Source organism: Alosa alosa, chromosome 6 (assembly GCF_017589495.1).
Source record: "Alosa alosa isolate M-15738 ecotype Scorff River chromosome 6, AALO_Geno_1.1, whole genome shotgun sequence".
NCBI lineage: Eukaryota > Metazoa > Chordata > Actinopteri > Clupeiformes > Clupeidae > Alosa > Alosa alosa.
This window is the reverse complement of record NC_063194.1, coordinates 20,253,005-20,276,910: the sequence shown is the minus strand read 5'-3', so window position 1 is coordinate 20,276,910 and position 23,906 is coordinate 20,253,005. Positions and strand designations below refer to the sequence as shown.

At 41.8% G+C, this 23,906-nt stretch overlaps 2 protein-coding genes across 2 annotated transcripts; both read left to right on the top strand.

Moving 5' to 3' along the window:
* Window positions 1-4,968: 4,968 nt before the first annotated feature.
* Window positions 4,969-14,132, top strand: zgc:113333 (beta-N-acetylhexosaminidase). The gene is made up of 14 exons (XM_048245821.1): window positions 4,969-5,394; window positions 5,574-5,665; window positions 5,918-6,227; window positions 6,344-6,453; window positions 8,484-8,571; window positions 8,740-8,904; window positions 9,198-9,372; window positions 10,070-10,141; window positions 10,256-10,460; window positions 12,266-12,348; window positions 12,456-12,531; window positions 12,626-12,724; window positions 12,864-12,953; window positions 13,106-14,132. Exons 2-14 carry the CDS (start codon window positions 5,586-5,588, stop codon window positions 13,293-13,295), a joined length of 1,743 nt encoding a protein of 580 aa, XP_048101778.1. The 5' UTR covers window positions 4,969-5,394; window positions 5,574-5,585; the 3' UTR covers window positions 13,296-14,132.
* Window positions 14,133-14,272: 140 nt separating this feature from the next.
* e4f1 (E4F transcription factor 1) lies at window positions 14,273-22,378 on the top strand. The gene is given in 15 exon segments (XM_048246957.1): window positions 14,273-14,410; window positions 15,154-15,275; window positions 15,407-15,491; window positions 15,645-15,808; window positions 15,890-16,010; window positions 16,111-16,263; window positions 16,476-16,615; window positions 16,889-17,140; window positions 17,469-17,583; window positions 17,835-18,052; window positions 19,713-19,911; window positions 20,054-20,220; window positions 20,399-20,461; window positions 20,661-20,901; window positions 20,904-22,378. Coding segments are annotated over 15 exon segments (2,259 nt in total). The 5' UTR covers window positions 14,273-14,316; the 3' UTR covers window positions 21,029-22,378.
* Window positions 22,379-23,906: the final 1,528 nt, after the last annotated feature.

Sequence of the window (23,906 nt, the reverse complement as noted above, 5' to 3'; positions counted from 1 at the left end):
TTTGTAAGATGGTACTGGGATTATTTAGGGAAAAAGGTCTGAGTTGCTGTTTCGGCTTGTATTGTCCTGGGGATCCGAAGGGACAACACACAAAACACATTCGTTGGTTGTGATGATTCTATTACATTGCTCTTTGATTGCGCTGGGCCATAGGTGGAGCCATCAGGTGTTATTGTGGAGATGTCGCTTTCATCCTCCTCCTCCTCTTGATCAACCCGAGGTCTTCTAGCTGGCCTTGGATGAACAGGCTTGATGGCAGTAGAGGTAGCAGGCCCCCTGCAATACTCATACTTTTCATGAAGTATTCTGTTTGGGTACCTAAAGTAAATAAATGTGTATTACTGTCAAGTTACAAGATACTAATAGTACACAGGACATTCACTATCTCACACAAAACTGTACTGGCACAATGGAAACAAAAATATTTTAGTGACTGTGGTAAGGTGTAGGATTTACTAAGTAGCACACCCACAAGAAGACATTCGGTAATATCAATTCTATCTGTTATGCAATTCATGGGTTTCATCAGGTCCATTTACACAGGTGTATTAATCAAGCACCATGCAGTCTACATTCATTATCGAGGTGCTTCCCATACAAAAATGTGATATATGGCAATATATGAACATTTATGTCAAATAACAGGGACTTATAATTTTACTTATATGGACATATATGTGATTGAATATATGTTTGACATAAATATTTGAAAGCTATTTGTCCATACATGCATACAAAATATTTTAATTTCCCATATAAGATGCTATATATCTTCATATACTAGATCCAATTATTTGTTTTCCAAATATATGGAGAAGTTTATGTGTGAATATGTGACAGACTTATATGTAGTCTCTATGTATGGTGGCATACATATCCATACACTAGATTCCACTACTTATTTTCTAAATATATGGAGAACTTTATGTGTGAATATGTGGCAGACATATTTGTAGTCTCCATATATGGTGGCATACATATCCATACACTAGATTACATTACTTATTTTCCAAATGGAGAACAGTGTGAATATATTTGTTTATGTCTTGGTCACAGATAAGGTGTCGACTATGCTGCCTTATGTGTCAATGTTTTGTGTGGAGCTTTGGGTTGCACTATGTGCATGAAAAAAATGTGTGAAGCCAAAGCTACTTAAAATATAACGGATGCTTATCGCATCTTGATATCGATCTTACACAGCAATACCCATCCCCACCCTGGACTGACATTTGAACTCCAACCAAGGTGACTTCAACCGTCACTTTTTGTCATGCATCCGACTGTGTAGCCTAAGCTGTACAAACTCTGCTGTCATTATATCCAAGGTAAGAAAGCCTTTAGTAAGCGGGGAATTAGTTATAAAATATTGTTTTTATAATGTAATGTTAACCAAATCCGTTTGTTAACAGTCTAACCATCATGTTAGAATTAGCTAACGTTAATGTTATCAATTAGCTATCAATAATGTTAGCGAGCTAATATTGCTAATGTTAGCGATGTTAGCTGTTAATGTTAACTTTTCCATTAACTAACTTTACCATTATGTGGAATATCTAGAATGGTAGTTAACATCATATCAACAACAAGCCTGTCTGAGATGTCGTTATGAATATAAGTTTTAGTTTGAATGAAATATCAGGTGTGAGTAAGTTAGCTAACCTAGCTATCGTAACACCCCAATTATCACCACTTTTGTTCAGAAATTTAAAACAGCGATGTTTTTTAACACTTCAAAATAACATTTACTAAATTAACCCATTTTGCAGAGCCATAGTTGTGTAGATTTTAACAATATCTGGTTTGGTTCTTAGGCCTGAAAATGGATTTTGTTAGTTTGTTATAGTGCTGGAATGGTAGTATTTAAGCGGCACATCCGGTTACAACGTGAAATTAAAAAGTATTTTAGCCTTACAACACTGTTTACAGATTTGGGAAAAATATCATTTTTTGTTAAAGCTAATTTAGTACACCTTTGAGTAAAGTTTCTGTAGGAATGGGGGCATTAGAAATGGATATTAAAATACTCCGGTGGAAATCTTTCGTGGAAATATCTATTCCCTAAAATTTAAAAGTGGTCTAATAAAGTAGACTGAATAGTAGGCCTAAATGGATCTTTAGTTCTTGAAGGGTAGTATTTAAGCAGAAGCCAAGGTGTGTGTTTTGAAATTGAAGGAAAGATTCTTGAAAGATAGTCTTTTCTTCTCTGTAAAGCAGGTGGTGAATGGGGGCATTAGTTAAAAAAGACTTCCAATCTTTCAAGACTGTTTGTGTGGAAAAAAACTTAATAAAAAGGTTATTCTATTTGTATGGTTTCATTTGGAACATCAACAATGTTCTGATACATATATTGTGACATATTTCTATAAAAGAACATTACATACATTGCCAAGGTATTTGTTTATTAAGCAAATGCATGTGAAGGTATATTTGCAAGTGCTTCAGTGATGGTCTTTTCATGTTATGTGTGTTTTACAGCATATTTTAATCTTCTCTGTTCCCTGTTTGCAGGTGGCCAATTTTGTGAGGACTGCTGCCCTGAGATTTATATGTGTGGTACATTCTGCATATGTCAAATCAATGTGATTGACATATATTGCCATATATCACTTCCATAAAGAACCTGGTAAAAAAGTTTCTACCTGGAGATTGTGGTGATGTACTCACTGTTTGTGCCCCTCTGGGGAAAAACTAAACTTTAATAAAAGGTTAAACAAATATTTTGTGTGTTTTCTTTTGGAACATCAACAATGCTATATTTCTGATACATATACTTTTGACTGTCTATGACATATTTCTATAAATGTGACATAGCAGAACATTACATACATTTTGCAATATATTTACCTTATGAGTGCAAATATATGTCCATAGACATATATTTGACATGAGGATATACAAAACACTAATCCCTAGTATGTGTACAAATACTGAAGTGTAAATAACTCTATCATATATTAACATATATTTTCCCTGTTTGCAACTATTGTTGCTAACATATATTTGTATTATATATTTGTATATCTGGGAAAATATATGTGACATATATAAAACAATAGGCAAGGATACAAAGGAAGTTTTTTGCTATAGTTTTTGAATATAGCAAAATTGCAAGAAGAGGGGTTTAGTAGATTAAGTGGCAAGGGCTGCATAAGAAAGGTGAGGGAGGATTGGAATTTGGGGGGGGCACCAACAAGGAGCACCTAATCAATGGAAGTAGCTACACCTGGCGTGTTAGTGGCCTGTAGGCTATGTTCGGGAAAATAGACCATTCCTCTAATGGATTTTACCAGAGCCCTTCCTATTCTCTGATTTTACACGCGTTGAACAGAACACTTCAGTTACGTGCCTGGTGTAGCTTCCTGTAATATAGGCTAGCCTAAGCCTAGCTTGTACCCTTTTCATGCATGCTAACGTGAAGAATATGAACATGCTATTTTGTAACAGACGTTAGGTGGAAAAGTTTGTTTGTACTTACAGCCTGTGAACTGGTGGTCGATCATCATGACGGTACAGAACCAGGTTTTCAGAACATAGATGCAAAACCACTTTCTAACTGTAGGCAGTGACTGTGGTCGAAATGATTGGAACACAGAACTAATGTTGCACTACTTCGGTGGTGGTGTTCCAACGATAAATCCGAACCATTTCTTCCTCAACTCATGTTTCTAAGGCAAGACATGCAACATTGATGTGTTATTGCCACAAATAACACAGGCACGATTTTTTTCCGCCATGTTAGCAACTTGATGTTAACTGCTACTAGCTGCAGAGAGACAATCCCCTAGTCGCAAAATCTTCCAGTCTTCCTGTAGGCGGTCACAAGCCAAGGTGTGCGAGGCCATGAATAATCAGTTTCCCGTCGGCCTCATTGGGAAGGGCTCTTTCTGATTCGCTTCTTTTTTCGTGTATTTTCTTTCATTGTCTAATGCGGGCAATGGGGGTAGAAGATAATTTTCACGTGTAGCATGCATATGCAACTTGGAGTGAGCATAGTATTTCGAAAGTAACAAGTATTAAACGGTTTCTCAGTGAATGAGACCTTTAACACTCGGTGGAGAGACCCTTTCCAAGTTTCACTTTCACTGTCGTTGTGAGCTATTAAAGGCTAGGCCTACTATATGGGAAATACTTTGAAGTTCCTTTTAGGATCAGCTCCAAAAATGAATGGGATCTGTGCTCTTTTCCACCAAGTTGTGCGAAAAATGAATGACAGGGTTTTAATAAAGCTTTATTTTTACCTTTCATACACTGTGCATTTTGAAGCACAGTCATTATCCACTTTTCTTTGCTGTTTATGTTATACTCAGCAACATATCAAAAATATAGAAAATGACGTCATAAGACTGGCAGGCTTACCCCCCACAAGCACGCCATATGGCAACTTTTATTGTTGACAGAACCTGCACTATAGCCTGGCTGCGCCCTCCAACATGGTGCAGTAAAGGAAGCTCTTGGTAGCGCGTGCAACTAACGTCTATAAAAACAATACATTTATGGAATAAAACTAGACCTCTGATTGCTGTTTACGGTTAAAATGCGATAATGTGAACACCAGCCAGAGGAGGGCACTTACACAGCCTAGGCTACTCGAACTAGCGGCTGCTTGTACAAATCCACTTGAGGGGTGGGGCAGGGTTGCGCGATCGTAACACACACTGAACCTGTCAAATTGATGCAACTGCATTTTATAAGACAGGTTCAGACGGACCGCAAATAGGCTAAATAACTTTAAAAATCCCGGAGGTGGACCGGCCCACCGGGCATGCCCGGTTGTACAGATTACCAGTCCGAGCCTGAGCCTAACTAAAAATGCACCAAAAACAAAAGCTCCGGAGAGGTAGACTATTATTTGTTGTTGCATGACAAAGCCCTGAACATGCTGGCAGGTCCCGCAGCAGGGCGCGTCTAGCCTAACCTGTTCCCCCATTGCACTGTAAACACAGACGAGGAAAGTGTAACTGCAACTTTGTCATTGCATGACAGAACCCTGAACGTGCTTGGTAGATTGGTCATGGCTCATGACGTTTGATCCACTGAGGTTTTTGGTATCATTCCCGCGTTATAGCACACCTGTAGGTGCTGGGTAACTAGGAAGTAGGGTAGAGTAGGGTCACTTGTCTAGCTGCCGTTAAAAATCTTTCACTTGAGTAAGGAGGCTAGCCTACGAGCAACCCAGATCTACAGGTGTAGGCTATGTCTAAGTAAGCGGACGGAATAATTGATGAGTGAAGTGGTGCCAACGTGATTTTAGTAGAGGATTAGTAAATAATTTTAGTGTAGGCCTATTCCAACGTCGTTTCTGCATTCGAAATAAGCTACAGACATTGAACGATCAATGACCTGACAACGGCTTAACGACTGATTTGGCAGTGTCGCTAAAGGCGTGCTTCAAAGGTATTGTGATCTTCGCAGGTTAAGGTCTATTGACAACAGTATCATTCTCTATGCCTTAATAAACATTTAGTTACATGAATAATGAATTCTTAATTAATTAACCTCACGGGATTTTTATTTTCCTTTCACTCAAGGCATAGCCTACACAATTTAGCCACTCTTGTTTTGCTTTATTTTAGGCTGGTTCAACTATGCTGAAACAGAAGGCACTGAGGGTGTTTGTTTTTTGTCTGTTTCTTTGGATTGCAATGAGGTATTTTCTTCATGAGAGGTAAAGTCAATGATTTTTCTTTAGCCTACATATACTGAGGCATCTAGGTCAATAATCATAACAGTATTATTATAGAGTAATTCTATTGAAAGTCTTATGTTTACAATTAATTACAGATAGTTAATTAACAATTAATTATAGAATGAATATGACATGTGTCCTATAACTGTTGAATGCATTCTCATGAACTGCTTGCTTGCCACTTTTGTCATTAAGACACACTCTAATTTCACAACTCATTTATGTTTCCAGTGATGGAAGAAAAATAGTTGAGAGGGCTTCCACTCAGCAGAACAGGGGGCTCTGGGGTAACGACCTTGCTCAGGATGAGAAAAGCGATGTGAATGGACTGAAATCAGGGGCCCTTCATAGGGCTCCTCATGGAGAAAAGGACTACGCAAAGCTACAGGCAAAGCACAAGGCTGAGGTAGAGGAGATGCCAAAGCTTTCAAAATCAGAAGAAGAGCTGCCAAGGGAGCCACAAAGATCCATCAATGATCTACGGCGCATCGTGCACTTAGATCTGAAAGGTGCCGCGCCAAAAGTGAAATATCTCGAACAGGTAGGTGACATGGGTGGCATGGGAGTGAATGCATCTTTGTGTGAGGAACAACAATGTAGGCCTACTACCAGCTGAACAGGCAGTCTCATTACTTTTTGTCATGATGTGCCTTCTAGATCTTCCCTCTCTTTTCTTCTCTTGGAGCAAGTGCAGTTCTGATGGAATATGAAGACATGTTTCCATATGATGGGAACCTTACTCGTCTAAGATCCTCATTTGCATACAGGTCAGATGCCATGTCAACAGGCACATTATGGCCCGATACCGATACTGGTATCGGGGATCGGGCTGATACTGGGCCCATACTCGTACTAATAAAAAATTCACCGATTCCACCCACCGATACCACTTAATTACACTGTTTCCCCTAAATCATATTAGCTTAGCTGCTGCTTTCAAGACACTGCCGTTATGCTTTCATGTAGCCTACTCGCGACGCTTAGTCTTGCTTCAAAAACATGCAACTAACTAGATTCATGTATCTGCGTTGAATCTACACAGCTACTGTAATACCCTGGCACAAATGGTTCTCCGTTTAAAGTATAGCTCACCTAAACTATGCATGTGGCATACACTCAGTTGAGTGTAGTTGTTGTTGTTGTACGTGGCTGGTGTGTTGGTGTAGCTCTGCATTCTCACTAGTTGGGGATAAGTAGCCTACAAAACAAACTCCATGGAATTTCCGTTGCAGTAGATAAATCTAATTTGCATAATGTTTTGTTTGCTCACATTATATGCTCCAGCCCAGTTCACTTCAACTGTAAGTCATGAGTAACAGGCAGATGCAAGACGTATTGTGCGAGAGATCACCGCTTTATTCAATGGCCAATAGTTTAAACATTGCAAGTCTCCTCAGTGTTGACCACAGTATTGAATTCCATTTGTAGTGGTTGGTTTGCAGAATTAACTTGAATAGAACAGTTTTAACAAATTAGCACAGCGTGGTTATGATGCTAACCAGATTTAAGCACAATTTAGTACAACCTGGAAAATCATTGTGTGGTGGTAAATGTTGATATTGTGGTGGGCCGCCACAAATAAGTCAATGTATGGGAAACACTGCTCCTTCACTAACTCTGCTTAGGCAGCAATCTTTATGCGGGCTCTGCAGCAGCAGCAGCAGCATCTCTCTTCTCCTCTCATTGAGTAGCCACTTGCTCCACGCACTTAAAGGAGCCACACCAATCGTACAAAGGTCTCTACAGTAGGGTCACATGAGTACATGTTTTGTTGCCCTATCAGATTGTATTGAGAGAGACGGTGCAAAATAGTCTAGTTAATATTTTGTTTAATTAAGATATGGGGACAGTGCCAGTGTGGAGGCTTGTTTTGGACATAATTGTTTGTTTATTTTTGGTTTGAAATAGCCTGCTATTATATATTTTATTTGATAGGCTATTTATTATTTTTTAGGCTATATTTATTTTAGGGTTATTTTAACAACCAGAGCAAAGAAAGAAATTCATTGCAATTTTATGCTAGTTATTTTGTGGTGGAAACATCGGTATCGGTACTCAATATTGGAAAGTACACAAATGTAAATACTCATACGTACTTGGTTTGAAAAAAAAAAAGAATTGGTATCGGGACATCCCTAGCTCTTTGGAATCAAGGGTATGTTTAGCATTTCAGAAAAGTTGGTTAGACTTGTTAATCTTCTGAGCCACAAGAAAGTGAAAGTCTTACCAAAATCCTCAAAGGCTTACGTGTTGCGACAAACTTGTCTTCGTCTGAGCATACTCCATAGTCAACTGTACATATCTGTCTATACTGCTGACATATAGGCCTACTTTTGCTATTCTTATAATGTTTCTTTTAATACATTGTGGGCGGGGCCAGGCTAGTACACCACAAAGGTCATGTTGCAATTTATGTATCCTTTTTTCCCATTGTTTTTATTTTAGTGCACATCTTTGAAACTTTGTTTGTGGAAAACAGTAGTGTTTATGTACTTCCTTATTTTTCATTATGGTGAGGTCCAAAAAGTCAATTTGATTTAGATCATACTGTAGACACAATTTGAAGTTGCTATCGGTAGTGTATAAGTAGTTATGGAACAAAAGTAATAATTGCTTTGTGCCAGAAAAAAAATAAATAAAAGATCATAGGCACAATCTTTTTTTGTCAGTTGATTAGCAAATGCTATTGATAATACCAATACCAATAAAACGAGTTGCTGAAAATTGAATATGAGGCTGCCCTTAATGAGTTTCTGAGAACTAAATACAGGTTGAATGCTGCTTTTCCATTTAACAGTGTGAAAGACATCATGGAAATAAAGCGACTAGCGATGATCAGTAACCTCGAGATTATTCCACTGGTGCAAACATTTGGACACCTTGAGGTACACCACTCCTAATGATTTTGACCATTCAAAGACCTTGGGCAGTGGTGCATTTTCCACTGCATTCAAATATATCATTTTTACCTGTATTTAAATGCCTTTTCATGAGAACGCAGACAGTGTTTGCTGGAAAAAAAACATTTTTACTCTCTTTATTCCTTGTTACAGTTTGTTTTGAAGCATGACAAATATTTCGACTTAAGGGAGGTGGCAGAGTTCCCCAACAGCCTGAATCCGCGTGTTCCCGGCTCCCTAGCACTGCTGAAGGACATGCTGGCACAGGTCATGAAGCTACATCCAGAAGCCCAGCACTTCCACATCGGATGTGATGAGGTCAGCTGGGACAGGGCTCAGCAACAGGCTGTGAAAGGTTGATCTCATGGAGTTTACAGTGTCATCAGCTTTGGATGCACGACAAAAGGAGATTGACTATAATCTGCAGGGCCCTATATCTCCAACTAAATCAGTGAATGGATGTGAATTCTGACAGACATGACTATGCTGACCTCCTGTGGTGTTCAGTGGAACACAACGATCATTGTAGGGGGCCAAGCAGAGAATCTTTTTGATGAGGTTGTCTTTTGCATGTATCCATCTAAACCTGTTTTCCTTCTCTTGCTCTGCAGGTGTTTGGCCTAGGAACGGGCCAGGACTCTAAGGCTCCAAGTCATGAGGAGCTTGGGCACCTCTACCTCAGTCATGTTACTGCTGTGGGAAGGTTCATGACTGAGACCTGGCCCAGTGTGAAACTGCTTATTTGGGATGACATGCTGAGAAAGATCAGTGTTAATGCATTGAAAGGTACAGACTAAATTATTTCAGTCTCCTCTCTGAGAAATAGCCTGGTCTCTGGCTACCCTCTGCACAATATCCAAGTGAAGCATTACCCTGCTCTGCTCCTATAGTGCTTCAGTTCAAACCTCTTATAGCCTTTTTCCACCTACAGAGAACCGGTTCTGTTCCCGTTCGTGAACCAACATTTGAACCATTCAGAGCAAAAACAAAAAAACAAACAAACAAAAAAAAATTCCCTCCATATCAACTATTGCCATGAGTAAACAAAAATAGTCAACTACGATACACTGCAGATGCTAACTAACATTTTACACAGCTAATTTCGTTTTTTACGGGACAACCGTTCATATAATTCGCCCGTTCATTCATCTCATTACCTTTTGTTTACACCCATTGTTGATAACGCATCCTTGGTTCAGTTCAAAATTGGTGAAAATGCAGGCTGGTTCATAGATAAGCACCATTTGGTTCAAAGAATTCTGAATGGAACCGGTTCAAGAACACATTCTCTGTCTGTCCGTTTTTGTTATAATCCTCAGAGGTTTCTTTAAAGGCTTCATAGTACCTTGTGCAAAGATCAAAATTAGTTAATGGAATATTTATGTAAGCTTTTACTATAATTATTATTTTGCTTCCTATAATCATTAATAGATTATTGTCTGTTAACCTGACTACTGAATAACTGGAGAATTGTATTTGTCAGATTCAGGTTTGCCAAAACTAGCAGCTCCAGTGGTTTGGAAATATTTACCAGAACTGGACCTCAAAGCCATAAGTATGTGTCATCCTCTATATCTTATATTAATAGATAAAAGTGATACACATAAAAAATACCACACAGGAATGAACTTAAATCATTGTAAAACAATGCTTGTGATTTTGTTTAAAGGTGGCTGGTTATCTAACTACCAGGATGCTGGGTTCAAGCATGTGTGGTTTGCAAGTGCATTTAAAGGGGCATCAGGACCTGACCAGAGGTGGACACCATTTGGAATCCACCTACATAACCACTTGTCTTGGCTGGACATTATATTTTCCATGAGCAGCTATCCTGACTTAACTCTAGACGGTGTAATACTAACCGGCTGGCAAAGGTGAGAAAACAATTTGATAGCATTAACTTAAGCAGTACTAAAAACAAAGTTATGCCCAACGACCTCACATTTTGCAACTGAACAGCCGCTATTGCGGCAGTTAAGTCCATATTCCAGGACAATCGTTCACTTTGTGATACAAGCACCAAAATTGGCATAAATAATCACTAGAACCTACTTTTTGAGGAAAGCACATTAGCCACCTGAAAATCACACATGGCGGCCATTTTCCAAGATGGCCACTACATCAAATGTAAGAAAAAAGTTTTTGCTGTAGAACTTCATCAATTTGTATGTATTTTAACATGGCAAAATAAATGGTGCAAAGAAAGAAATCTATTTCAAGGCTAGTTTCCATGATGGCGGCCAGAAATAGTTGGACTGCACTCGAAAATCGTTTATCGAAGCTCACTCTCGAATATCGTTGATCCTCTTTCTCACTCAAATATCATTTATTCTCTCTCTCGAATATCGATCAAGGCCATAATTCTTTAAGTTGGGAAGACTGGTGTGAGAAGAGGAAGATGAAGGGGCAGACGTGGCCTACTGGTTAGCGCTTCGGACTTGGAACCGGCGGGTTGCCGGTTCGAACCCCGACCAGTAGGAAGCGGCTGAAGTGCCCTTGAGCAAGGCACCTAACCCCTCATTGCCCCCGAGCACCACTGTTGTTGCAGGCAGCTCACTGTGCCGGGATTAGTGTGTGCTTCACCTCACTGTGTGTACACTGTGTGCTGAGTGTGTTTCACTAATTCACGGGGATAAATGCAGAGACCAAATTTCCCTCACAGGATAAAAAGATATATATATACTTATACTTATGAAGAGTCCACAGTTTCAATTCTGGGAGCTTGTGATGTCAATGCAATTGGTTCTCTTTGATCAGGTCTTTCAGAGAAGCAAACTTCCAAAAATAATTCTGTGGAAATGCATGGATTCCAAACTGGAATCCATGCATTTCCACAGAATTATTTTTGGAATCTGATCCTTTATTATACCTGTTTGTTCGTACTCGTTGCTCGACTTATCGTGACTAAATTCAAGATGGCGTCGAACGGTAAAATTCCTTAAGGTACTGTCTGTATAAATCGTCTCGTAAATAAACTACCAGTGCTTTTTCAAAGTTCTCCATGTCTCGTTTGAAATGTCAAGGCCCTCGGAAGTCTACCAATGAAGTATGGAGATACTTTGAGCCTCGTAAATGGTGTAATACAGTGATTTATTTGCATGGCTAGGTCGATGCCCGAGGCACGGCAACGAAACACTGTTGGTAGCATTGGCTAACTAGCGCCAGATTTCTGAGTGCAGGGGACAAGCCGAGGTGAGCTATGAGACATACGTTCACACTCGGTATCATGTTTAAACACACTTTAGGTCAATATCACACCGGAATTCTCCTTTAACACATTCTTTGACATTTTATCTTAGAATTGGAAAGTCCAGACCCTTTTACCTATATTTAGATATCAAGATCATCAAAATGTAATTATCCAATCCCAATCGAAAGTCAAAAACCAAGTATAATGGCTTTCAATGGTGGCCATCTTGGAAAATGGCGGCCATATTGGATTTTTTGCGTGGCTAATGTGCTTTTTGGATAAAGTGGGTCTCAAATAATATTTGTGCCAAGTTTGATGCTTGTATCACAAAATGAACGATTGTTTCACTAATCTGCCGCACTACGATGCCTGTGTGAGTTTTATTGGTCAATGTTTGCTACAGCAATCTAATTTGAGACTGAAACACCATTTGACTCTTACTAGTGTCCTGGAGTTCATACTATAGCTGAGTCCTTAAATGCTTTGCAGGTATGAACACTTCACTGTCTTGTGTGAGCTGCTCCCAGTAGGGATCCCTTCCCTAGCGGTGTGTCTCCAGACGCTTAAGTATGGTAGGTGTCATGGTGACAGAGGGAGTGGTCGACCAGGGTTGGATAAGAGTAAGATTCAAAAAGGCTGACAATATAATGTTTGTGTGTGTGTGTGTGTGTGTGTTCAGGTTCTTATAATGACGAGGCAAAAGCAGAGGTTCACCATATCTTGGGCTGTGAAATAAAACTGGACAAAGACTTATGGTATGCACAGACGGTATATAACACATCAACACATATCTATTCTTAAACAATATCTTTGGCGAGCTCTACTCTAACCACGCTTGATACTCTACAGTTATGGCACTGGTACCTTTGCTGGAGTTGAGCTTTATCACCTGGTGCACCGTATCCACATAGATTTCCAATCATCAGTGGATGACCTCTTGCAGGATAGGTAACTCTATTCTTCATGTACTTCATGAGGATAACATTATGTGTGATACATATCTGTAAATGCAGTATGTGTACTTGTACATTAATGTGTAACCCACATTTTATTACCCTCTCAATTATGTTTTCTTTCTGTGATGCAGAAACCTGAGAGGGGCTTATAGTCGGTATCATCGCAAGTACAGCTTTGGAAATCCACGAAATATAGGCTTATTCCAACATAAGCTAACAAGGTTAGTAACAACATGCATAATAACAATATGCATGTGCACACAACAAAACATAATTAGAAATTGATTACACATCTTCTTGCTCAGGGGCTTTTAGCATAAAAAAAAAATTGCTGATGGGTCTGAGATACAGTTCCACTATTTTGTTTTTCTAGGAAACTGAAGCAATGGGAGGCTGTGATGGAGAACCTCCACTCTAAAATGGAAACCATCTTCTTTCCAGACACGGTTGAGGAATGGATGGAGGAGAATGTCAACCACAATATGGACATGCTCCGGATGATGGTGCAAGATGTACAGAGCATCAGTCAGCGCCTAGGACGTCCAAAATCCCAAAAAATTTGATTAGGATGTAACCTAAAGTATAAGCGGCAAACGCAGCAATTTTAAACTACATGGCATTGCTCAAAATAAACTCATTCATAGCTTCAAAATCAGTGGACAGAAGATTGTCTTTTGGGAAGACAGAAATTAATATCCTTTTTTAATGGACATTTTGCACAGAGATGTTGCTGAGGAATTGGGTTGTTTAAACAAAAACTGACATATAGAATCTGAGGTGTTTGTGAATGAGGGGTGTGGTGGTGTGTAACCAGGCTGGAGTTATCCATAAAAAAAACCTTAGGGAAAAGTACTATAGGAATCTTATAGTATTTTGGGACTAAATATTATAGGAATCTTATAGGAATACTATAGTATTTTGGGACATACTATAGAAGTACTATAAGACTACTACAGAAATACTATAGTGGCTATAGGATATTATAAAGGTATTACAGAACATAACTGTGATGGCAGAACATAACTGTGATGTTCTGTAATACCTCTATAATATTCTATAACCGCTATAGTATGTCTACAGTAGTATTCCTTTAAGATTCCTATAAGATTACTATAATGTTGTGTCCCAAAAGTGAAAAATGGGATATGAAAAATATATATTATTTTTTTTGTGTGTTGTTGCTACTGTACGCCGTCGCCTACCGATAATATGATTAATATTTTGGAAGTATGCTATAGTATATCCATCTATGCCTGCTCGCTGTACAAAATTAGGCAGGGCCCACATTTTTTATTCATTCCATAGGCCTGGGGGGCACTGTTGTCACTAATATTAGTGGGTTATCTCTCTTCAGACATCAAATGTCATTTACATTTTAATAAACGATTATTTTGAAATAACATGCATTTGTATTTTGTCCGGTGTAAAATATTGTTCTTCATTTAGTTGTAGCCTAGGTCAAACTGCTGAAATCCATTTTTGCAAAAGTTGCTTTTTTAGTTGTTATGACTACGAGGTCGTAAATCCGCCATGTTTTCATTGCTCTAGCGTTGCGACAGAGACGGAGAACTCGAACCATACGACATGAAACTAGAAAATAATAATACGGCAGAAACAGGGAACGGGCAAACGGATCACGGCAACATCATCACTATTGAAACCACACTGGGAGACGAGGGTACATGCCATTCTTTATTCAAAATTGTTGTTATAATGCATGAAACCAACCCAACACTTCGTTCACATCATGGGCCTTGATTCTGAAATTGGCGACAAGCTAAAATGATGGCTAGCTTGCTAACCTAGCTGGAATAATGACCGCGTTAGCATAACGTCAGATAATGTCTACGTTAGCGTACATTGCCTTGTCTTACGAATTCTGGGTGTTACTTAAGCTTACGAGTTTTCGCCCATGGTATTGTTCTGGTTAAATAATTTTAGTTTACTATTAGTTTCAAAGATAGGTATTAATCAGTAGGTTTGATATTTCCAAAGGTCTTTGGGCCACATAACGTTAGTCTTTCTAGTTAACGTTAACGTTACTGCTAACGTTCGCTATCTAGCATATCTGTTCACGTTAGTGTTCTTGGTCAAAAAGAGAGGTGGACAAGCAGATCAATTGTGGTGTAGGTTACAAACTGAAAATGGTTATTGGCTTTTTCAGAGGACTTCGACCGGAGGTAAGGGCTACCCTAACGTTATATGGTCAATTCGTAATGCCATCGAAGATGCTTTGTTGGCTAGCCTGTGACGTTAACTTGCATCATAAAGTTGTTGTTGTATCAATGAAAACATTGTTTAGGGTCTTGCTAAGCCAGGTCTGATATGGCTTTCGCTCTGGTGAAGGAGCTGTCGTAATAACGTTAGGATACATAACGGGGTGCAGCTCTTCACTAGATTCATATTGCCACTGTTTTCCAGATGAAGATGTGCACAAATGTGGACGCTGTCAGGAGGAATTCTCCTTATTGGAGGCCTTCATACAGCATAAGCTGCGTCGGAGCTGTCAGCGTTCTCAAGAACAGCCGAATAAGGAGAGTCAGGTACTTGCATAAATATGGGTATAGGGTGGTCAACTATGATGGTTCCATAAGGTCATCCCTGAATCTGTGACTTTTGAGGTTGTTCTCTGTAAAGTAGTTTGGTGAATAAACAGTGGTCTTTATCATGACAGATTGCTGATGACGGAAATTCTCCAGCCACGCTAAATGACAGTGGCATATTGTCTTCAGTCGAGCAGGTCAGACCTGAGGATCCTGGTGAGTGTAAAGTATTTGTTGGCTTCACTATGAACATATTCGTCCTACATCTTGTTTCAGACCTACTCTGTGCACTTCCTGCTAAAATCTTACACCAAATATGATGAAGCTCCACCCCACTTCAAACATGAAATGTTACATTTTTTTATGCAGACAAAGCCATTGCTGAAGTTTCCCAGCAAGCAACATCTCAGGATGTGGAGTCTAGCGATCAAGGGGTCCAGGCCTCTGAAGGCTCAGACGGCTCTAAGCTTGTGTTGAGGGTGAATGATGAGGGACGCTTCGTCTGCCAGCTCTGTGAGAAAACCTTCAAAACGGTGCGTTGTGTTATAGAGAACAAAGTTCATTTTGTACTTCTAAAAGTGCAAAGCATAAAAACAGTTCTTTTTTTTTTGCAGCCCAACATCCTGAGGACGCACATGTCCACCCATAGTGAGAAGAAAGACTTCCATTGTGACCTGTGTGGCACTTCTTTCAGAACCAAGGGCTCACTGATACGCCACAATCGCCGGCACACAGGTGAGAACCAACACCAGATGCTACCAGCCAGACGTCCACTGTTCCCCTCCTCAGGCCCCAGGCTAACTTTGTGTCCATTCCGCCCCGTCTGACCATCCAGATGAGCGACCCTATCGGTGCAATCTCTGCGGCCTCTCCTTCAGAGAATCGGGGGCCTTGACCCGACACATGAAGTCCATTACCCCGTGCACAGAGAAAATCCGCTTCAGCCAGTGCAAGGAGATCCTCGTTGGCAAGGATGGCGTCCGGAAAGGTGAAGAATACCTTCTGAAACGGCACATTCACCCAGTGAAAGTGCCTTTTAGGGTATTCTCAAATTGATCAATGTTTTGTTGAATTTGATTGTGATATAAAGTTTGTTTGATGGTTTGTGTGTGATAGAAGCACATTTAGCACTGGTCCTGAGTGTATTCTGTGGCCTGTTCTGAGCTTAGACTGGTGTAGTAATGGTGGCTTGTCTGTTAGTAGAGTCTGTGGCGGAGCAGCAGACTACCTCCATCCTGCCCCAGACGGAGGCTCAGCCAGTGCAGGAGGTCAGTGTGGTGGAGGAGACCCAGGAGCTCATCCACATTCAGATGGTGCAGGATCCAGGACAGGCCCAGCAGGTGGGTGTTGCTTCTCCAAACAGTGTGCTGAAGGGTGGTGTCACTTCCCCTGATACTGAGAGGTTGAATTCTCAATCCAAAAGCAGAAGCACGTGGGTAGAATGCTGTCAAATATTCTTCAGAGGATAAATCCAAATTTCAGCAGTTTTGTCCACCAAAGTCATTGCGAGGTCTCTCAGGCAATTATTTCAAATGTACAAATAGATGGGGACATACAGGCATTTAACATTACAGGTGACAATAATAGCATATTTTCTGGACTTCTTTTTCCAGGAGGTTGTCCAGCCTAAGCCTGAGCCCACTGAGGAGAGCAACAATTTGATCTGCCAGGCCATTATCAACTCGGGCATCGCCCTGGAGGCGGACGCCAGCACAGAGACAGACGTGGAGCCAGTGCCAGGGCCCGTAGAGAGCCGGGCCGCCGGGTTGGCCCTGCAGACCCCCGAGACCGAAAGCCGTGTCCCCGACATTCAGCTGTCCGAGGAGTGTGTAGAGATGGAGGACGACACTGCGCTGAGCTCTGAGGTAAGAGAACTGATCAGCCCCCGCACTTCAGCCCAAAGCTAGAGCACATCAGCGACTTCAAACATAGTTAAAGTGTAGAGTGTTTTGGCCATATTTGTATCAACACTTTCCCAGAACATTGTGTCCAGAGGTTGAAGGGTACGAGGAAATAGGGTTGAAAAGTAGATATACAGGAAATAGGGATCATTTATATTTTCCTTCCTGAAATAGAAAAATCTTTCGTTTTTCTGTTCACTGTTCATGCAAAGAAGTATATGAAGATCTGATTAACAACATAAATTACCTTGAGGAAAACTTGTTTTATAATAATTTAACTTTTCCTCTGCAGGAAACTTCTGAGAAGGAGGGAGAGCCAGTGCCTGCAAAGCTCCACAAATGTCCTCACTGCAATCGGGTGTTCAAAGCTTTGAATTACCTTCGTTTCCATGTCAAAGGTCACCTGGGTGAGCGTCTAACCCTCCTCATCTCTCTTCACCTCGCCTAGTTAAACAGCAGAAGCATTCTGCTATACTGTACACATCAGTCATTTGAAAAAAGCTGAATGTTGGCGATTGAGTTCTGAGAAATCTTCATCTGTTGGTCGGAAGTTTAGAGCAGAGTTGTTTGGTTAACTCTGTATGTTTGCAATAACCGGTGTTTGAGATGACCAAGGTGAAGATGTGAGAGAGATTTATCAAGCTCCTCTCTCTCATAGGCTACAAGCCCTTTAAGTGCATGGTGTGCCAGAAGGAGTTCCTGACGGGCTACCTGCTGAAGAAGCACATGGAGGTGCACTTGAGCGAAAGGCGTTACAAGTGCGGCGAGTGCGGCAAGCTCTACAAGACCATTGGGCACGTGCGTGAGCACATGCGCGCCCACTCTGACGAGCGGCCCTTCCACTGCAACCGCTGCGACAAGGCCTACAAGACCAAGGTCAGAAAAATACCGTAACCACAAGGTTGTCCTCCTAACCAGGAAAGAGAAGTACGCACACAGTGGCAGGTCAGGCATGTTGACACGTAGTCTAGAGGAATACGCCTGGGTTCAGGGGAAAATAGGGCGGGGGGAATGTCTCTGATTTCGAACAAAGCTTTTCTCAATAGCCAATCGCGGAGAGGTGGCAGACCTTGTGAGGATGCACATGTACTGGGTGTTTCATGAAAATGCCGTCGACAGCGAACTAACAACCAAAACGATGGCGTTTAGTTTGCCTTTGTACTAGCCATCTCTGGTTAGCCTTCGCTTAGGACTAGGCAAATGAGACATAACTTCTGCAGAGGTTTAAAGCAACTGTTGTTACGAACTTTAATTTCTTCAAAAATCGACTCTAAACATGCTTAAATTACGTTTGTATCGGCAGCTATTTCGCACTGGTTTCAGTATGGACTTTTACCCATGAACACAACGGAAGTGAGATCAGTGGGCGTCTCTGAAAGTAGCTGTTTTCCGGTTGTCAAGGTTTTGGCCCAGAAGTTCATTCAGCATGATGTAGTAGTAGTAGTAGTAGGCCTTTATAGTCACAAGTAACCAGCGAAATTAACCATCAACCTGTCCATACATTACACAAACATACATATAATATGACAAGGGGGGTACAGGACAGGAAGACAGGGCATTGAGGAAGAATACACCATAACATGAGGAGAGGGGAGGAGAAAAAAAGCAACCCCCAGACTATGCTCCTGTGGGGAGTACAGTGTGGGAACAGGGGAAAAAAAACACCTCAGCAACATTAGCACATACACTTTACACAACATGAGAGACACACGGCTTGCAACAAGGGGGGGGAGGAGTGGAGGGATACCAGTGCAGGCAGGCAGCCATCTGGTCCTGCAGCCATTGCGGCGCTGGTCACAGACCCGCTTGACAGACTGGGGGTACAAAGCGGCGAAGGCGTGGGATGGGGGTGGGGGGTGACTGCATGTCTGTATATATGTTAGATGTATGTGTAGGCCTGGTGAAGCACTCCGCCTGGTACCACAATCTTAGTGCCTCAGTCCGCAGGATTGTCAAAGCGATAACACAGCAAGTTGCTATGGAGACAGCCTTGGTCATGTCCCAGTTAGAGTCCACAATCAGCAGGTGTCTGTGGGGGGTGGGGAAAGGGATGCAAGAGCGTCTCGCTGCAGTGCTCTTCTTCCGGGGGAGTTGTTTTCCAGCAGCGGCCTTGGCCAAGGCCAGTGCTGGTTAAGGGGCGCCAAAAGCAGATAAGATTGTAGTTGTTTGGTCTTGGGACGGGTAGCCGCATTCCAATTTACACGTCTACCCTCTTAGTCCATTCTGGTCCAATTGCCTTTGTAAAGCAGTGAGCTTCTCCATGATGTTATCCAACTTAGTATCCAACCTAGCATCCGTCTGATCCATCCTGGTATCCATCAAATGCTTGATAGTCCCAGTCTGAGTGACGACGGCTCTGCCCACTGCTTCAATCATAACGGGCAGCCTAGAAGTTCATTCAGCATGATGCGAACTTCTGGGTACTTAGATCAGTTGACGCATGTTTAGTGTGATTCTGCAGGGTTTTCCCCAAAAGAATGTCATTATGGACATTATGCATTGACACTTGCTCCCTCTTGTCTTCCCCCTATCCCAGAATGCCTTGCAGGTCCACCAGAGGACGCACGGGCAGGATAAGCCGTACGTGTGCCCTCACTGCACGCGTGGCTTCCGGGAGAAGGGCTCGCTGGTGCGCCACATCCGACACCACACCGGCGAGAAGCCCTTCAAGTGCCCCAAGTGCAGCCGTGGCTTTGCTGAGCATGGCACGCTCAACCGGCACCTGCGCTCCAAAGGTGTGTGAGAAACACAGTGTTTAGCCCTGCTTCTGTATGGCACCCAGCCTCATGTTGCACAGTAAACAGAATACATAATAGTCCACAAAGCTTCATATTGCACAATTAAAAAAAAAAAAAATGTGTGTGTGTGTGCGTGCAGGGGGCTGCCATACAGGCCAGAGGGAGTCGGAGCAGGCGGTTGCAGTGGCGGTGAAGGAGCAGCAGGTGTCAGCAGAGAGCATGGCAGCCATTATTACCGAAGACCCCCACGCTGTGCTGGTGGAGTTCTCCTCTGTAGTGGCCGACACACAGGAGTACATCATCAGGGTGAGGCCTGCTTGGGGTTTATGTCCGGGGGTCAGTGGCTGAACCAACCTAATGACAGACTGACACTGCGTTTCTTTTTAGCCGCATACCATATGGTAACTTAAAAAGTTTGTTGGATTCGACTGTGTGTACATATCTGTGACTTCCTCTAAGTTTGTGTCTCTACCCGTTGGTGCAGGCAGCTGCAGAGGAGTCTGTGCAGACAGAGGAGGTGGCCCTGCTGCAGGACACTCAGAGTCAGGTCAGCATCTGGGCTCCATTTACAGCATCAATGAATGAGTTTATTAAAATTACATTTGAATTAGAGTTAAATTTATAAATGAAATTTGTCAATTTCACAATGAATTGCAATGAGACATTATTGATATATTAAGTGCATACGACAGAACTACATATGATAAATAGCTACATAGAGAGAGTTTTGTTTTGCTGTGTTCCAGATGGGTAGTCAGATCATGAAGGTGGTGCAGCAGATCGTGAGCCAGTCGCAGCAGCGGGGCGGAGGTGGGCGCCAGATCATTGTGCGCAACGTGGTCGCCGGCGAGGACGACGTGTCCACCACGACCGCCACCATCTCTGACTCGGGCGACACCATCACCATCGCCACGCCTGAGAGTCTGACGGAGCAGGTGGCCCTCACGCTGGCCTCCGCCATTGGCGACGGCACCATCCTCACTGCCGCCACCCGGAGACCACGGTCACCATGGTGACGGAGGGTGAGGCCCAAGAGGTGGAGGTGATGGAGCAGGAGCAGTTTGTCATCGCTGCCATCCCCGACGAGATGGAGATTCAGACTGTGGTGGTCTGAGACGGAGACCGGCAGACCCAGACAGACTCTGAGAGATGAGCTTTGGTCACAACTGTAGTTTTAGACTCCGCTTTGGTCACAATGGTGACTGAGCCAGACACAGGGCGTTCACCACAGGATGCGAGTTATATATTTGAAAAGCAATGCAGTGCACAAATGAGTGAGAGACTAAGTGGAAAAAAAGGAACTAGTCAATGACATTGGCTACTTTGCCTTCTCCTGCCTGAAGATCTACTCGTTTATGTGTGGTTTTGAACGAAGCTTTTCACATATATATATATATATATATATATATATATATATATAGTTCAATCCTAGTTAGTGAGTGAACTAGGAGAATATGTGAATAACAAACACAGCTGCTGAATATTTATTGGTTTCATGCTTCATGAAGAACTCTGTTGTCTTAATCTGTTTTCTTTAGATCATTGACTATCCAACCCAGCCTACAGTGAAAGCCCAGGCTTCACTGATGACAAATCAGAGGTGAACAGTGTTGGCTCGTGTTTAATGGCTGGGCCTTTTGTGCTTTACGTTTGTTTACATGCTAATGAAACAAAGGCCGCTGTTGCTTGCCATTTGTTGTATCATTTGTTGCAGCACCAACAGATTTGTTCTGGTACACGATGATCACTGATAAAGGCAGGTTTACTCTTTACAGAGGAATTGACTATTCCCAATGGGACATATTATGAGGGTAGTAACATTATTAACGTGCCAATTTGCCATGTGAATCCTAATATGGCAGAAGTAGACTGGAGCTAGTTGGAAGGCTCTCGTTGGGCACTGCATCGATCTGTTACTGAGGTTCAGGAAATTAATGTCAGTGAATGATGATGATGTCTTAGTTGGGCCAGTATATAAAGTATATGGTGTTGTGGGCAGTATTGCCATATTAATGATATGTTACTACCTGACAGTTTGTGTTCAGTGGCTGCAGATGTGGATCTATTAGTAATATTTACTTACAGCTGTACAGATTGCATTTCCATTTGGTTTAGCACTGTTTAAATGAGTAGCAGGACTGATATGGAGAAAATTGGTGCATGTTTGGGAAAGGAAATATGGTGGCTTCATGTTTTACATTAGTGGGCATCCACTTTTACGTCTGAACCGAAGAATTTCTCAGTATGTCATTAATTGTAGTTACAATCCAAAGTCTCTGTAAGAGGCATGCCAAAGTAGTCTCATGACTTAACCCTAGATGTTTTTTCCATGAAATATTAGTACCAAATATGCTCCCCTCTCTGTTACTGCAGGAGATCATTACTGCAGGAGATCATCAGGTCATGCTGTCAGTCATCTGCTGATGTCCTTGTTGAGAGGATGTTATTAAAGGTGTTTTTCAAACATTGTTCTGGATCTGACTCATTTTGAGAAAGTTTTTGAAAATTGTTCTGTCTTTTGAAGAATTAATTATTTTTAATTTAAATAATTTTTCATTGAAAGTGTTCTGATCAACTGATCAGTTCAGCAAGGACAGTAGCCATGCTGATGGGCGGAAATCTTTTTTGTTTGGTACTTGAAATGTTGGTCTGTATGTAACCATCCCTGTCTGTTGATCGGTTTTATTTCTTGCCAGCTGAACAACCAGGCCCCACATGCAGGTCCCCGTGTGTCAGACTCCATGAGCCGTGGAGTGGGGCAGGGGAGGGCTTGGGCAGCAGAAGGAGTAGACGTACTGAGATGGACACTGAAACATGTCCGTGCATGAACAGGATATCCTGTTCCTGGGCGTCTGAGAGCAATCTAGTTTTTTTTTTTTTCATTTCTTTTAAGAGATGTGTCCTGCTGCCTGTGTGAGATTCTGAGTAGTTTTGAGATTTTGTGTGGGATGTGTGTGTGTGTGTGTGTGGGGACATGCAGAGACCACAGGTGTTCTCAGCGGGCAGCATATTATGGAGTGTCATCATCAGTGACAAAAGAAATCTAGGACACATGAGCTGATCCTGCCCACTTTACTGCGTCCCTCTTTCACCCGTCTGTCGGCCTGTCTGTCTGTGTGTCTGACTGGCTTTTTTCCTCCAGCCTCCCTTACCAGAGGGGTATACTACGAAGCTGGTTAGACATATCTAGGCTTTCTTTGTGTAAACGGCAGGACAAACCCCCTGAACCAGCGATCTGAGGTTATTGGTACTAGGATGATGGTTATCAACTTTATTGGTTAAACCAGAATTTCTGCTTCAGACTCATTTCCATCTTGGGGGCAGTGCAGTGTTGGAACTAGTGCCAGTTGTATAATATGGAGAGGTGTACAGCTAAAAATGATTACTTCTGCATTCACTAAAGCATGGGTACATAATCTTGGTTTCTCAATCTGACTGTGTTGGCCATTTAAATAAATCAGTTTCTTTGAAGCATTGTTATGATCATTATATCAATATTAAATTGGTTGAGCTCCACCTATACCATTTGACAGGCTACCAGGTATGGTTACACCATTTTCCAAGATAATTGATTGGTCTGTAGGCATTACTTTTATACTTTTTGAGCTCTTCAGAACCACCTGAACCCTGACCTTTAGCGCAACAGGTCACTAACCTACTTGCCTTGCTTTGTAGTATACCCCTCTGGACACCAGTAAGGACACCAGTGCAGCCCATTTGTCATCATTTACAGTTTAAATAATTTTTGAGGACATTTATTGCATATTACACACTTGAGGACATTTATTGCAAACTTACGCAGCCATTGTGTACAAAATTATAGTGGAATATTGTTGTTTTGTATTTTCATCCATTAGTGATGCCTATGTTGGTATAGTACTATACAGTTTGTGTGTGTGAAATGGAGCAGGAGGCATGACCGCTAAGGCTACTTGCTCCTCTTGTAGTTCAGCCTGTTGACATCTGTTGCCTCCACTTACTTATATGATACT